We start from the raw sequence: 16,632 nt of genomic DNA, 5'->3' as shown, positions 1-16,632 counted from the left end.
TAACAAATATTTCAGTGCTTTCAAAGCATCCCTCTCCTGCACCCGCGGAAGTTTTTTTTTTTTTTTTCTTTTTGATTGGGTGTTAGCGTCGCGAAGCAACTGTGGCTATGAGCGACACCCGCGGAAGTGCACGCAAAAAAAAAAAAAAAGCAGAACTTCACCCCATAGCACGCTCCTGATTCGAAAACACAGGGGGCGTACGTCTTTTTTGTGTCAATTATCATACGTGCCAATTGACACAAAAAGGTGAACGCCTCCCTGTCTCCTCGAATCAGAAGAGGTAGCCTTATCATTCGTGGCAACGGCTGGCGGAGAACCTGCTATGCGGTTAAGTTGTGTTCTTAGAGTGTGTCTGGTTTCTTTCTCGATTTGTTTTCCACACTTTATAGAGGCCGATACATTTTTCGTAAAATTGAATTTGTGTAATAAGATTATGTAGAACAAACAATGTGCCACATAAGTACACAGGGGACACTTGGGTGTTCCATGGAGTTTTCTAGTACCAGAAACAGGACACTTTATTTTGACGATGATGATACGGGTGTTTCATCGCGGCAGGGACTACATTACCCTATTACGCGTTATAATTTGGTGGAAACATAGGGAAGTGCCTCACAGTGACCACCGAACTCCCGCATTGTCTATACACTCTAAAAAAACGGTGGTTGTGGCGGTGAAAAGGCTCGCCGTTGTTGGCCTCACAACAGAACTTCACCACATGGCACGCTCTTAGCCAATCACCATCCCGAATGACATCGTTCTGCCCTCTGATTGGTTAAAAACGGGAGGCGTACGGCACGCGCTTTCCACAAATTGGGAGTGACCAAGGTATCATTCTGTGCAGTGGTTGGCCTTCACCGTGCTATGTGGTGAAGTTCTGTTTCTAGTGGTGGCGTGCTGGCCACCACCACCTCTGAAGTTCTGCAGAAGGCGTTCTTGCTTAGCGAGCCCTCTAACACTTTGCTCTCCCTGACGAACTCACGCACCCTCTACGCATCTCCACCATTCATCCTCTATCCTCCATTCATCTTCCTTTTATTTTTATTTTTTTTGCTTGAGTCGTGACGACGCCCACTTCTGTGTGGCCAACAACGGCGAGCCGATCCTGCCATTGCCCCCTCCCCTCTGTTTTTAGAGTGTAGAAAGGCGTACAATGTCTTTAGGTCAACGTGTTGGTGGGTTGGATGTGACCAGCGACAAAGCGTCGTAGTGAGAGGGCGTACACTACTCTTATAAAACAGAACTTCACCGCATAACATGTTCCTATAGCCAACCATCATCCCGAATAACACGCCTTTTTGCGACACTTATGTGATTATGTTAATTATTACAAAAAATGCGTACTGATGCCCGCGCTTTCCACAAATTATGAGTTATAACTGATCATTCTGTGCGATTGTTGACCTTCAGCATGTTATATACAAAGTTTTGTTTTAAGGGTGTAGCTAAGACGAAGCCATTGTAAGCCTAGTCCTGAAGGGTTCTTTTCGGATATGCGGGAAGGAAAGATAACGTGTCTTCCGTATCTCATCCGAGTCATACATCCCGGCGATAATGCTCCTTCAAATGACAGAGACTGTGTAAACGAATGACTGTGATACTCGCGCGGTGAACCTCAGCTTATGCGAACGATGTCAGTTCGGCGGTAAAGAAAACAAGTACTTATTGAGATCGGCAATACAGAGGGCGCTTATTTATTTCATTAAGCGATCTTTGTTGGCAACGAGCAGGACTGCAGCGGATCACAATTATTGGATATCTCACTAAACACGCATGTTTCCAGAACTGCAGAGTGCACTTGAAGAGTGCTAATTAAAACTACTCATTATTAATTTGCTTACCGCTAGAAGCTGTGCAAATGGTACTCTATAGCTGCGACCTTTGGTTCAATTTATAGGAAGCGCATTAAAGTCGTTAGAAATCGTGCATGACTGTTGTTAATTTGTCACTAGGTGTGGTTGCCTCGTAAAGGAAAATAATATAAGAATACCCACATAAACCCATACTATAAGGACCTCTCAAAGTTCTGTAGACAGTAATTATAGTTCTCCAAACGTTATGCGTTGGCAGTATGTCAGTAGCACTTCCAAACTTACTAGTAGGACACCCAGAACATGTTACTTCTAGGTTGCACCTATCTCTGTAAGGTCCAGCGACATTTTCTCTCTTACTGCTTTTTCTGTTGTGATTTACGTTCCTTATTGATTAAATTGCCCCATCCCGCATTTGGCAATAAAATCTAACATTCAACTATACAATTTTTATAGACAACTTCATTGCTAGAAGTTCAAGTCGTGAAGTGTATAACGGAGTGTATTGGAACAGATCAGGTTAACGGACCTCTCGACATCAAGAGAGTCCACGGTGACTGGCCAGCCGCCTACCGGCAACAAGTATATATTCCACTGTGCGACATCCTTCATCGGGACTCTCGTGGGACACACATCCTTCTAGAAATCTCGTAGCAAAACCCGCCACTATACGAGGTGTGCTGGAGTAGCCGTCCCAGTGTATACAGCTGAGTCAACCTCTTCGTATTTTTCTTCTTTTTTTCAAATTCCAACGCAATGCTAGAACTCACCTGTTATCATCTCCGGCGCCCACAGGAGCCGTTGTCAGGACAACCACAACACACACATAAATTCACGAACTATATCTTAAACCCGCGCGTGCGTATCCCATGGCGAAGAACGAAGCATCCAAGTCGCGTGGTTGAGCACTTGTGCGGAGCGAACGGCGGAGAAAACGCTTGGGGAGCACCGACACGAGCGCGGCACCTAGGCGAAAAGTTCGTAACGCGATGGGCACCGACGCTGGACGCACGCGCCTTCTGAAATCACTTTTCCGCTCTTGTGTCTCTTGTGGAACAGGAAATACAGGCGGATGAAGCGATAGGAAAGGCTCACGTCGGGACCGCGTTCACTGTTTACGCGGTACTGCTTATTTAATTGCGAATACCATTGCATGCACTATAACCTGCTATTTAACTCGGGCGATTTTACACCCTCCTGCGAGGAAACCTGAAATAACTAAAAGAGGACGAAATAGCAGTTGAGTGTTTTATTGGTGCTCCGTGCTCATTCATTTAGTTCAGTTTTCACTTTTTGGTCATGACTAGCGTGTAAGCTTCAATCTGCCTTGTTCCACTTTCCCTGCAACAAAGCGTAGGTCGCCTCCGAAGTGCGCAACACCGGCGTTAACCGCTGTCCTCCAATAGAATGCCTCTAGCAGTTTTCTGGGGGAAAATGCAAAAGTTCCCAAATAAGTTACAAAGTTGATTAACTTCAAAACATGATCGCCTATTTATGCGTAGATAATCCGGAAAAGCGACTGTTGAGATGGCTTCTGTAGGGTCACTGGAACGAAGTGACTTCGATGTTCCAGTGACTTTTAGGCCCGTGCAGACGCTCTGGAATTGTGGAGGTTGCTGTTCTCCTTCCCATTCCGTTCTCTTCATCCATCTCGAATTTTCCATAGTTTCTGTTGCCTGGTCGCCAGGAACTGTGGATGGGTCTATGAAGAGGATTTCTAAGAGGGCGGTACTTCTACCCCTTCGTCCCACGATGTCGTGAGCAAATAGTATACGAGCGTGTATTCCCAAAGCATCCAATGCGTGCGATACCATGCTGCCGGTGAAGTGCTGCACGCATTATCTATGGCACACCACGCCGTCAGTTGCAATCGTCCACCACGACGAAATGACCGTACACGACAGTGCCGTAGCCAGAAAAATATTTCCGTAGGGGTTCTATGGGGACTTTTCGTGGGGAAGGAGAATATTACCCCCGCTTCCCTCTCCCAAGTGCATGTACTACGATTTGGGGTGTTGAACCCCCAAAACCCACCCTTCCCCCTGGCTGCGCCGCCGCCCTACAGTATCCCTTCAGAGGCAGTAGTGCTGACTATTGCTGAATGCCGCCGGTCGTTTTTCTGCAGCGTGTGCCGGTGTTCGTTCAGTTAGAAACGAACGAAAAGTGAACGGCCAATGAAACGCGAGCACTGAATCGACACGTGTAACATGCACACTCGAGCCTGCGTAAGATTTTCTGCACTACAACGACCACTGGAATTCGTCAAATGCAGTTCCACCTGCTTCGGTTGAGTGTTCCTGACACGTGGCCAGTTATTTATCCACACACCCCTACATCCTCCCCCGCACCAAATGTTTGGCGACACCCTCCTAACTTTTTTTATCTGTGCACACACACACACACACAAATAGGGGTGCTATTTCAGCCATAATGACATGTCGGTATAATGATACGTTGAGCTGTTATGACGTACCGCAATAATGACCCCCTCCCCCCAAATAATGGGGCCGTGATGTTACACGTAAGGTTTGTCTGCAGAGTGTGGCGACATGTTGCGCGTGCTGCAGGGTAGAACTGCGGCTAATATGGACCACCTGGGGTTCTTTTGACGTGCGCCGGAAATCTCAGACACACGGTGCTGGAAGCAATGTTTACCTCCCCCACGTTGATACCGTCCTCGGCTGGGATCGAACTCCCCCGTGCTTGGGATTCTGAATAAACCACTGCACGTGGCCCCTGTTGCGTATATTTGGATGACGTGCTTCCTCAAGAGCGTACGTATGAATCGACATCCTCCTCTACTGCGGACGCCGTCATGAGCAGTGACTGGTTCGGGCAGCCTTGCACTTTCTGAAGAGCAACCTTTCGAGGTAACCGAAGTCATACGGCACTGAACTGCGATCCAGCTGTACCAAGTTATGCAATCAGGATTTGGCGAGAATATACAGAAAGAGGTCTCGTAATTAAAATTTCTTAAAATTTGTCTTTACTCGTAATTGTCCAAACTGTAGCGAACTTCATTTTGTTATTTTGGTGAAACAAGTCTGGCGACTCGAGTAAATCATTGACATGTTTTATACAACGGCCAACTTTCTCGCCCAAGAAAAGCACCCGACCAAGATACGTGGGCTATTGGGACGAAAAACTGCATTGTGCAGGATAGAATTTTACTTCTACACAAGCTGATTTACAAGCCTTCATTTTGGGTTTACCCCAGCAGCGGCGAAGGGCATGCAGGATACTTTAGCAACTCCTAAAATTAGCGTAGCGAAACGTAGTCAGAATAAAGTTTAATGCTTTAATCTGCACGAAAGGTTATCATTAAAACTAGATGAATTAAAACCGTTCGAATTTGATTCTGAGTATCCTCCTCGCGGACTTCACAACGGTTTAGTACTTTGTCCATGTTCCCGAAATGTAGTCAGACCAGTGACCAGAGTCACATCCCTATTTTTTATTATATGTATATATATATATATATATATATATATATATATTCTCTGTTTATCAAATCACCATCACCATACTAGTAATGATGGACTTGCTCCTTCTGGTTTCACCGTTCCAGTTGTAAGCGTGGCGTCATATTTTCCCTCTATTTAGCACAAAGAACTATTCAAACAGGAAGATTAGCAAAAGGGAGATATTTTGGAACACCAAGGTCCTTGTCCGGTCTACGTCTGTCTTCGATTGCACTTGTTCCCACTTGTTGTTGCACTTGTACGTATTACAAGTTTCTGTTTATATACAGAGCTGCCTTTGGGTACTTTCATGAGCTACAGTCTACGTACACTGTGCCATAAATTTGGCTTTTATTGGCTCCAAAGTTCTCTCTCTGTCGATGTCGGTATCTGTAGCCTTATCCAGCCTTATCCATATTTGACCGCATGTTGCCAGCGTTGCCATGCGTACTGTGCACTTCCCTGCATTGGTTCCCACCGCTCCGGGATCTTTTTAGTTATTTCTTTATTAGTCTATTAGTCAAGCGATCCCCCAGCTTGTTTGCTAGGACACAGCAGATCCCACCAAATTAGACGGCTTCACTGCGGCCTCAACGTCTTGTGTGAGAACCTGTGCACTGTACTACCGGCGTTATGCTCTACCGTTTGTTTTTCCGTACTGCTACTTTTTCCCCCTGAAATTCGAAGGTTAATTGAACGTCCGTTCCTCTGCGGGTTCTATTGTAGGGAATCGAGACATTTCAAAGTTAAAGACGATTCTCCTTTGTTGCTTGCCCGATTTCTTCTCGCTTGAATGATGTTCACGAAGCGAGCAGTACATGCCGTTTGCCGGCATCTGTTGAACATGAACACTCCAAGGTTAAAAAACTGGCAGCCCATCGTCTGCATGTCAAATCATCACGGTGACATTTCATCGCTGTCAAGGCTAGGATCACTCTCTGTTCGAGAAAAGGATGCAGGTTGGAGCTCATACAATAACTTTTCTAACTCCTTGTTGATGTTTTTGTGCGAATAATATCAGTGCTGTTCATTGCCTTCCTGGCTATCGTTTCGTTCAAGTATTCTTGACTTTTCAGATATCCTTAGTGAAGAATTGCAGAAAGCAAAGACTACGGACAAAGTGTTTGACATTATAGCCCAGCATCACGCTGTCATGAACAACAGCCAGATTCTTACAGCATTCAACTCTCTTTATGATGTCTTGACGTAAGAAAGAAAGAAAAATAGTCAATGACTTGCAAAGTAGTCAAAGTCTTGCATGAAAGGTTGTCCTACCATTTTAATGCACCTCCAGGAGCTCCTGGATTTAAAACCATTCCCAAGAGTCTACAGTGGTGTTCACAAATGCATGCAAAATGTAGAGCCGCTACCATTTGGAACATCCTTCCTTTTCACGTTCCAGACAAAATTCGGAGGACATGGGACAAGTGATGAGCCATTCAAGTTTCAGAGAACTGTGTAACAGGGCACTGAAGCGAATGAGATTCTATAGCACAGAAGATGTGCTCACGCTCTTGAAGATTACCACCAGGCTTGGAATTCCAGCTAACACACTGCTTGTGCAGGCAATCTGCCAAATGCTCAGGCATAGCATCAATTCATTTTCACTGCAGGACCTAATATTTTTGGACCACGTGCTTTCAAGCCAGAAAGCAAGGTCTTCTCTCACAGAAGCACTGATGATGGCAATACCACTGGTGTTTCAGACTCAGGCACCCATACAGCTTGACTTCAGCAATGCTGATGATGTTTGTCAGTGCTTTGCATTTGCTGTTCGGAAGAGCGTAGATGTCGCACTAATTGAGGTACGTGTATGACACAGTTTAGTCTTGGAACATCCTGACTGTTTTGTTCTGACATCTTCTGCTACTTATGTTTAGGGTTTGGTGGCTAACATGAAATGGATGTAGAAAATTGACAAACTATTTCTTTATGTAGTTTATTTTTCTTCTGTTTTCCTTTCCAAAAGGAGGTCTAAAGTTAGGATGCCTACATAGTCTCTTGTGCCTACCTTGTGCATGACAAGACAAACCCCCACAAGGCATTCTTTGTGGCTGTAGTAAAGTGGGAACTTGTTCACCAATTTTCAAATGCTGTCACTGGTCAGCACGGCAAATAGGGTTTAGAGTAGCACTTGCACTGTAATTTGTGACGCTGCACACCTTTATAACGGATCTTTTCACTTGCCGTGGTCTTGCAATGCTCATGTCACTGGCGTAGCCAGAAGGGGGGGTTCTTGGTGTTTGTAACCCTTCCCCTCCGAAATGGTACTTTTCGTAGTGCATTTGGAAGAGGGAAACGAGGGGAAATCCTCCTCTCCAGTGTGAAGTCCCCATAGAACCTCTCCCAAATTTTTTTCTGGCTATGCCTCTGGCTCACATGCAAGGATTGGAATTCTTCAGGGGTGGTGTAATACGCATATCGGCTGGCTACTGCCATGTGTACCCACATAAAATATATTCACGTCAAAAAATGTTTTGAGAACATTCGCGGGTTCTGGGAAAATCCCTGCCCATACCCCGCCCATGTCGCTATCAGTTGCTACAGAGGAATAATAGCTAAAAGCACTCAAAGATGGAAGTAATTAGTATTATATTCAAAGTGCACAACCATTGCACAGGACCATGATCACATGTTGGATCTGCTGCTCTTAGGTAACTAAACTTAACTAATGGGTGTTTTCGCTTACTTACACAGTCAGGTTTTCCATTTTCCTGCTTTTTATTAAATTTATAGTTCAGGGGTGTTGGAAGCCCATTGCCACAGAGGGGGAAAGCCAAAGTTTGAAATAATGATACACTAGGAACTTTCTGTGTACAGAATGATGGTGTAATAGAATGTGTAGAATGACTTGTTGACTGTTACCTGCAGTAAGCAAAGTTCACACAAGTGAGCATGCCAGTTCTGTAAACATCTGTCTCTAAAAATACCAGACACCTTACCTGGTCCCCGTGCATAAAAGGAAGGGGGTGGGGGGGTGAAGCCCCCACAGCCTGGATGAAGGGGCAACAGCCCACTTGCCTCGACTTTCCACACCCCTGTAGATGTTGCTTATATGATATCCACCCGGAAATGAATGTGATATCAACCATTGTGACAAGTATTCTTACTGTTCTGTGTTTATAACACTTGTTTGCCTACTTGTATGTGCACTCTGAAATTCTACAATGTCAAAGTGAATGTGAACCTGAATTATCGATTTATGAAATCCTACCGGAGCTCATGTGTCCTGTAAGTTCAAGAGCATGCAAATATGGAAGAAGAAGATTGCAAATACTGGCTGTCAGAATTTTAAATATAGTTCCTCTCGCTTGCTCTCTTCTATTTTCTTATACTCATATCAACTTGGTAGCATGGTACAAGTCGCTTAATGAAGTCCTCATTGCAGGCGTTAATTACGGGGTGCCACATGCTGAGGTCTTGGCGTGCATAAAACGCCCATAATCCACAAATATTATTATTATGGATTATCCATAATCCACTGTAACATTGCTCATGATTGTAGTCGCCCCGTGATTACGACCAAGTACTATTGGTGAATTAGCATAACTTCATATTGTTGTGGCTCATACCAAAAGTTTTTAGTGGTATGCAAATCACTCAGCACAATTTTGTTTATAACTTGAAAGTATCTCTGCAAACCATGATTCAACACTTCACTAGCTTATTGCCTTACATAGGTGAGGAAGCTAAGCTAAGTCAACTGTCGTCACACATTTTACATCGTTTCTCTCCTCTGATTTCTGCTTCCTTTTTTTTTTTTCTTTCAGAAATTGGCAGTCACTCTTCTGTCACACATGCAAAGCTTGAATGCTGAACAAGCAAGCACACTTCTTCTCTGCCTTGCATCCAGCAGCAAGGCATTTCTCCATCTTTCTATTCCTGGAGTCAAGGAGGTGATGGACATGGCGCAGCTGACTGTTGCTGCTAATGTGCAAAAGTTTCCACCGAAAGCCATCCGTGCATACCTCACAGCATTTCGTAGAGGCTTTTACATGAAAGGTGTGATGAAAGCCATTGTCAAGAGGTGCTTGGCAGAAACATGGGAGCTGTGGGAGTTGTCCTTGCTGCTGGAAAGCTGTGTCAGGTGTGAACACATGAATCCGGAGCTGAGTGAAATGGTTGCAGAACGAATACTGAAGGATCCACAGAGCATGCAAGATGACACGCGAGTGTCGGTGCTAGCGATGACAGATGCTATTGCTGCAGTTCCCAAGAGAAATCAGCTGTTTAAAGAAGCAGCGCACGTGTTAGCAAACTGTAGAGAGAAGTTTGAGTTGTTGAAGCTTGGTGCACCTCATCATTTTGTGAAGGCAGCTGTTGGCTTGACATCGTTACAGTGCTTTCCAAAAGAGATATTCGATGCAGCATTTGCGGAAGAGTTTATAACGGCATCAAAGTTTAAAGGTAGGGGACTGAACAGGGATGAACTGTTCCCACTGGTCCTTGAAACCCTCGAATACCCTGCAATTTGAAAATGCCATTTTTAAGGTCTGGAAAACCCTGAAATTTTTAACAGTACTTGACAACCCTTGATTTTGCATCTTTTTCTTGTTCTCATGGAACAGCTCGTACAAATTATGCTTTTCTGGAGTCAGAACTGTAGCTTTGAAACCACTGGAGTTAGCACTCTTTATTGCAATAGGAATGAATGACACCCTTTATTCTGTTGATAAATTTTTCTTTCTGTACTATGATCTTTAAAATTCAGTAGTCACTTGCATCTGTGAACTGATATTGCGCAGACCCCATGTATTCTCTCATGTGATACCTGTAGCTTATAAATACAAGTCAAACCGGGACTTTTCATTTTTCGCAAAAGTAAAATGAACTTAGAGGTGAGAAATTAGTTTTATTTTTCAACGTAATCTCCAGCTGCACTAATGCACTTGTCCCAGCGTTTCACGAGGGCTTGGATGCCAGCAGCGTAGAAATTCTTACAGGCGCGTAGCAGCCATGATCGGACCGTATTCTTGACCTCGTCGTCGCAGCAGAAGTGGTAGCTCCCAAGGAACGCCTTCAGTGGACCGAAGAGATGGAAATGGCTGGGGGCGAGGTCTGACTGTAGGGGGGATGTGGCAGCAACTCTCAGCCAAGTTCCTGTAAGGTGCGTGTCGTGAGATGTGCGGTATGCGGGCGTGCATTGTCCTGTAGGAGGAGGACTCCTTTGGTGATGAGGCCCGGCTTTCCGAAACTGGATGTGTTCATGAATGATAGTGCTCAACGTTCCCACAGAAAGGTTCGTCTTTCGAGCCACTTCGAGACATGTTATCCGTCGGTTCTTGAGGATCGGGCGGTCCACAAGTTGGATGTTCTCAGGAACTCTGACACTGGGCTCTGAGCCGTCCCGGCCAGGATCGTCCTGCACTGATGTACGGCCGTCTCGGAACCGTTTGCACCACTCGAACGCTTTGCTATGGCTAAGTGTATCGTGGCCATACTGAGCCTGAAGTCTTCTGTGAATTTCAGATGACTTTACACCTTCATTCACGAGAAACTTCATGACTATTCGCTGTTCGATGTGCGCGCTCACCTCGTTGTTGGCCATCTTGTCCAGCACTGTCTTCTGTTTTGCACAAACTTTGGACCACCACGTGGTGAACGGGGAGGCCTGTCACGTGTGAAAATCACGAAAAAGAAGTAGCGCGAGCCATTTGTACACTCAGGAGACAGAAAGTCCCGGTTTGAGTTGAACACCCCTCGTATTTCTGCAAAATATTGAAGCCCTGGTCATAAACTGTGTTTTACATCCTAGACAAAATGATGTCTGAACCTCAAAAGGTCCTCAAAAAGCCCTTGAATTTTGGTTCCAAAATTCAGTGGGAACCATGGATGATACTAATGATGTATTTCAGTTGCAGCCTAACACTTTTTGCTTTGCAGTACCGCAGAGGCACAAGGCAGATTTGTTGAAGTACCTGTTGCAACTGGAACAAGGAGTCTCGATTGAACTGAAGAGTTATGAAGGAAAATGCTTGCCGGATAATGTCAGAATGGAAGCAATGAAACTGTTGGCGTCAGAGTCAAAAATTTTCCTGCCTCTGAAAAGGAGCCTTGAACATGGAATTGGAGGCTCCCAGTTTCTAAAGCCAGGGCTGTGGACAAAGCATGGCTACTTTATTGGTTTGTCACTTTCACATTTTTTATGTCTCCTGTATCTTGATAGCTTCATTGTGCAGAGACCTTGTGCAACAGCAGTGTATTGTTTCCTCTCCTTATTGAATATTTTGCAAAGCTCATTTTTTGTAGCCTCATGCAAGATTGTCATTCCATCTGAGTCGTGCACAGAGGTCCAACACTGCTTATTTGAACCGAAATGTCTCATGCAGCATAGACAGAAAACGAAGTAATATGAGAGTAAAACATCAGAATGCAACTAAATAGAGACTGTAAAAGTGATTTTTTTTTGCACAGAACGATTTTTCGCGAGCGCAAAAAATTCGCAAATTTAAGTACCCGTGAAGTAGATGCATTGTTTACTATAAATAAGCTGACTCGGAATATGAACATCGCGGTAATGTAAACTGATGCAACAACACCAGGATGTGAAATTCCGAATGCAACAGAGCTTCTTCTTTGTACAAGACTAGGTACGTCGGGTTCTTCCGGTTACCTAGATACGGTCGCCTGAAACAGCCTGCCTGACATTCTACCTGGCACGGCGCTCCCTTTCGCTAGCCTCGTCGATGACTAAGCAGGAGATTTTCTCGGCGAGGGATTGCATTGTAATCACAAAGGTCTTGTACTTCAATGGGCTGATCTCTGAGATCACCGAGAAACACGAGCCTGTGTTTTTCACGAATTTCTGTGCTCGTGAATTGTTTCTCAACTAAGACCTCCACCAAAATGCGAAAATATGTTCCACGCGAAATCAACGACTTTTACAGTATTCAGTTCCCTGTGCAGAAACATGTTGCTAACAAATTGGTCGCATTACTCCATCTCCATGTCTCTTTTCCACTCAGAGTAATAAAATTATAACTGCCCAGAATTTGTAACAGTGATTATTCTTTATCCAGATTTCGTTGTTGTTTTGCGAAAAGGAGAGTATCCAGTTGCCATAAACAATTGCCCCATGGAAGAAGGCAAAATGGACATGACAGGTTTTTCTTTCATTGAAGACTTGGTTACACCAGAGGACTCAAAAGTGTAAGCTTCATGTATTTCAGCTACATTTTCTATTGTGGGATAGTATAAAGTGGTTGTCACGTGTAGTAATTCCCTGTCATGATTCTCTAAAGTGCTTATCTTGTTGAAACAGGCTTACAGTCATCACTGCTGATGTCAATTCCTTCTGGAGAGATAGCACGATTCTGAAAGGTCACGTAGCTACACGACTGCATCGTCTGTCATTGCTTGGATACTTTCCCATGCTGGTATGTGGCATGTAAACAGAATCCCTCTGTTCATTTACCAGTCCATTCTGTACATTTTTCATTTGTGGGCCAACTGATTCCCTCAGCTGGCATTTCTCAGAAGATGACTATGTGTGTGTTTCTGTTGTTTCAGGTGAATGTTGAACAATGGAAAGCATTACTGGACCATGAGAAAATTCCGTTCCTCATGCGAGAAATGAAGTCAGCAATAAGTGACACCACATTGTACCAAGCAGTGCAACTGTAACATTTAGTCATTTGGTTTCCATGTGAAAACATAGAGAGGCAAGTAAAATGTATAGTAAATCATACGTAAATAGAATGCATAGTCATCATACAAACGCTGGATATTCCTAAGTTCTCAGGTTGGAACGAGCTTTGTCGAGGATATCCTTACGAATCTTTGGGTAATTGGGGTATTTTGTCAGGACCTGCAAAAAATTAATGATGCATTATTCGCACATGACAACAACAACAACTTTATTTCAAGATGATGAATGGGGAATCACACATGGATTTCCAAAGAGGCAAACTATGTTATCTTTATGCATTCCAAGTGAACAAGGCTTAATAGTTCGGGGCATCTAACACTACCGAATGTAGGAGTTACCTCCAAAATTTTAGTGTATAAGCAGCATTGGTGGTAAGCCAGCATACAAAGAAGTGCACAGCCGTACTGTACACTACCACACATGAGCTGTAGAAGTACCTGATAATTTCATTTGTATGTGACAGCAAATCAGGTAATACATACCTACTACATATTATGTATATTCTTCTTTCTATATTATGTATTTAATAGTGATGGTTAGAAAGGAAATATATAGTAAAGAGAGTAGTAGAGTGCTAACAAGCAAACTGCATTTCACCAACAGCAGATAAGTACAGTGCAAGATAAGCAGCAATAACAATATTTACAGCAATGAAGAAAAGATAATAAAACCCTGAAAGTATTATGCTACAAGGAAATATGCAACAAATGTGGTACTACTGGCAACAGGAAAAAAAAAAATGTCTTATCAAATGGAAAATTATATCACTGCAGTTTCTTTGCACTGACTTCTGGTGGTAGCTAACAGTATTTGTTGGTTGCCGTGTGTACATAATCTAAATGAATCTCACTGAGACTTAACCAGAGTCATTTGCTCATTTTTGCATGCGTTATTCTTCCAACCTTAAAAATGCATTCTTGAAGAGTGTGGGAAATGACTATAGGTAGAGGACCCCTGCCTAGGGTTCAAGTGGGGGCGACCCGTATGCTCCTTTTTTTCTTGACATCTCTTTTAGTCCTTCAGTGACCCATCTCAATAAGGAAGAACCGTTAAAGATGGATCATATGCTTCTTTTTTGACTAGCGAAGTCTTCAAAATTAGTGTAAAAATTCCCAGGGCCATTGGAAAGGTGGGGGCAGAGGGGGTTTTTGCCCCCCTCCTGAACTTTTAGTCTGAGGGTCCCGCCACCCCATTTTTCATCTGTACTTATTGTCCGCTACAGACTCGCTTTCAGCTCTGTTACTGCGCAGAGTGAAAACGAACACCCGAATAGGCACTATCCGCCCAATTACCCTATATGATCCTGTATGTGGGGTCCTGCTGCGCAAAGAGTAACGACACGACACTCAGTAGCCTTGCTTCGATGATGCAGGAAAACGCAGATTTGGCTTCAGGAAAGGACATCAACTTGTTTTTGATCAACGCAGGGAAACATTAGAACAGCAAACTCTTATCCTGTGGCGAGGAGTCTTTAAGCAGTTCGCTGGGTGTGCTTGATGACTCGTGTAGCATATCTGCTATGTTTGCCTGAGTCATTGCCAAACATACCGCAGAGCCTTTTTAGTACAACGATAATGACACCCTTTACATACGAAACCACTGAGCTTTTGACGAGAGCAAAATAAACAAAGGAACACGCTACCGCTCGCTTACTTCAGTTTGTCTTATCGCACTTATTGAAATAATAAACTAATATTTCAGTTTGTGCTGCTCAAACACCAGTCTCTTTTTCGCCTCAAGGTAATCAAGAATGCGAGGTGGCCTTCCCATATGCGTTATGACCTCCACAGTCATCATATTGCATGGACAAGTCATTTCTAATAAGCATATCGATGGCTCTTCTGGGTTAGGTTAGGGCTCGCCCCCCCCAGCCGTGAGAGACTTCCGATGCCCCTGAAAATTCCTCTCCTGAAGCCTTCTGTGTCTTTAATTAGTTTTAGCTAGCCAGCAAAACCTGTTAACTTTATGACTTTTGAACTACTGCACAGAATGGTGTTAACACCAGTGTTCACTCTCTGAAATCGCGAGGCAGTCTTTCTACTTCCCACTACCATCCTTCAAAATCTCAGGTCTAGAAAATGTAGCACACCACTGGTGCTCACTGTGTGGTGAACTATAGCGAAGAGCAGAATAGACCCCACCCTACAGAGAGGTTCCTGCTACCTCTCAGTGCACATCGCTTGGACAAATTAACAAAATGTTCCAGTACAAAGACATTTGTGTGTTTCTCAAATGTTGCCTCTCCAGCCTATTGTAGGTCCACCTATTGAAGGCTTCCACGTAACTGTGGTGGAGTACACAAGCCACCCTAGATCAGATACGCTTTGACGTTCATGCAGTTGTAGAGCGAGAAATGAGGCGACCAGGCTCTACTGAGGTTGATGGGTTTAATGACGGTTAATGGCGATGAACCGAAAACGAAAGCTCGGGTCACGCGCAGTGCTGCGCGTAACCGATGGCGGTGCTGGTGATGATTATGACGCTGCTGCTACACAGTATTCTGGTGTTCTATTCTGGTCGATGAAAGTATAGCCACATATTTTAGCTCCTTGTACCCTCCCCTTTGGCAACTTTTGACCAACTGCTTACGAATACTCATGTCCAAGCTGAGAAAATAATTCTCAACATTTAGCTGCATACGCTTTTCGCTGTACTTGTGTACTGTGTAGTTCTGCTGTTTTATTATGTTACATAGATATCCTGCAACAGGGAGTTAATGTGGAGTTGAGTCCTCCTCCTACTACTACTGACTTCGTTGCCTGTGTTTTCCAAGAGGCTTTAGAAACAAATGTCAGCACAGCACCCGCTTGAACCTGGTTCCAGGCAGACACCCTCTGTTTCCCACTCCTTTGTACCACTCCCTCCATCTGTTCACATCTGTAGACCACTCATGTCTGTACATGATGAGGTGGTAAGACAAAAGTCCTTATTGGCAGCATTATCGTCACAACACAAATTGCGAAAAGGCTGCATCGACCATATGCCATCTATGGAACTATCCTGCTGTAATACTTTGTAAACGTGCGTTTTCGCTTCTGCAATATGGTACAGCCCTCCTCGGTAGCTCAGTCGGTAACGTGTTGGTTTGCTGAGCTCAGGATCGCGGGTTCGAAGCTGGTCTAGGACGGCAGCAATGTGGGGTAGGTAGACATTGCTTCCAGCACTGTGTGTCGAAGATTGCCGGCGCACGTCAGAAGAACACCAGGTGGTAGAAAATTATCCACAGTCCTACCGTGCTGCACATGCAATGTGTCGCCATACTAGTATAGGCAGACAAACCTTACATGTAACATCACGGCACCACCATATATATAAGGATGCCTTATTATTAGGGGTGTCCGAATATTCGAGTTCTCGAATTCGAATCGAATATCCAATATTCGATTTTTCGAATATTCGTCGATTCCACGAATATGAACGACACAACCTGAAAGTGGGCTTCACCTGATTGTTCCGTGCATGAGGTGAAGCCTGCTTTACAAAATTGCTCTTGCTGCAGGACCAACACAGGCGGGACAGTGTTTAGTTTAAGATAACGTTATCCAAAGTTAGTTTTGTAGACATCGCTCGTGGAAGGGGTAGCGCCCCTCCCCCATGCAGTTTAGCGGTGTCGACGAGGGACTTTGATTTGATGTCTGTGAGGTTGCCTTTAAAAAAGTTAAGACTGTTGAATAATGACTACAGCCCACAAACAAGAAGGGTGTCTTGAAGA

General features: G+C 44.2%; 2 protein-coding genes and 1 pseudogene across 3 annotated transcripts in view; 1 reads left to right on the top strand and 2 right to left on the bottom strand.

Moving 5' to 3' along the window:
* LOC135384932 (uncharacterized) overlaps positions 1-2,784 on the bottom strand; it is a 195,626-nt pseudogene extending 192,842 nt beyond the window's left edge.
* A 2,887-nt stretch (positions 2,785-5,671) lies between these two features.
* Positions 5,672-12,959, top strand: LOC135385922 (FAST kinase domain-containing protein 2, mitochondrial-like). Of its 2 annotated transcripts, XM_064615550.1 has the most exons (9): positions 5,672-5,874; positions 5,999-6,231; positions 6,349-6,478; positions 6,675-7,077; positions 9,043-9,679; positions 11,156-11,395; positions 12,292-12,421; positions 12,534-12,648; positions 12,782-12,959. In XM_064615550.1, exons 2-9 carry the CDS (start codon positions 6,066-6,068, stop codon positions 12,893-12,895), a joined length of 1,935 nt encoding a protein of 644 aa, XP_064471620.1. In that variant the 5' UTR covers positions 5,672-5,874; positions 5,999-6,065; the 3' UTR covers positions 12,896-12,959. The 2 variants fall into 2 exon arrangements, with proteins under 2 accessions (XP_064471620.1, XP_064471619.1); XM_064615549.1 differs by having other exon boundaries at positions 5,672-6,231.
* LOC135385921 (tetratricopeptide repeat protein 21B-like) overlaps positions 12,878-16,632 on the bottom strand; it is a 32,517-nt gene continuing 28,762 nt past the window's right edge. Inside the window, exon 37 of the mRNA XM_064615548.1 lies at positions 12,878-13,079. Coding sequence (XP_064471618.1) covers positions 13,002-13,079 — 78 coding nt within the window. The 3' untranslated portion in view covers positions 12,878-13,001. The remainder of the gene's footprint in view (positions 13,080-16,632) is intronic.

Source organism: Ornithodoros turicata, chromosome 2 (genome assembly GCF_037126465.1).
Source record: "Ornithodoros turicata isolate Travis chromosome 2, ASM3712646v1, whole genome shotgun sequence".
NCBI classification, from domain to species: Eukaryota; Metazoa; Arthropoda; class Arachnida; order Ixodida; family Argasidae; genus Ornithodoros; species Ornithodoros turicata.
Note: the sequence above shows the minus strand (reverse complement) of the source record. Positions and strands in the feature narration are given on the sequence as shown.

What these genes read in the sequence shown, in the direction of transcription:
- LOC135385922 (XM_064615550.1), top strand. Translation starts at nt 6,066, where the DNA reads ATGATGTTCACGAAGCGAGCAGTACATGCCGTTTGCCGGCATCTGTTG. An exon ending in AAAGCATGGCTACTTTATTG is followed by an intron (nt 11,396 to 12,291) that starts GTTTGTCACTTT and finishes TTCTTTATCCAG; the next exon opens with ATTTCGTTGTTGTTTTGCGA. An exon ending in ACACCAGAGGACTCAAAAGT is followed by an intron (nt 12,422 to 12,533) that starts GTAAGCTTCATG and finishes TTGTTGAAACAG; the next exon opens with GCTTACAGTCATCACTGCTG.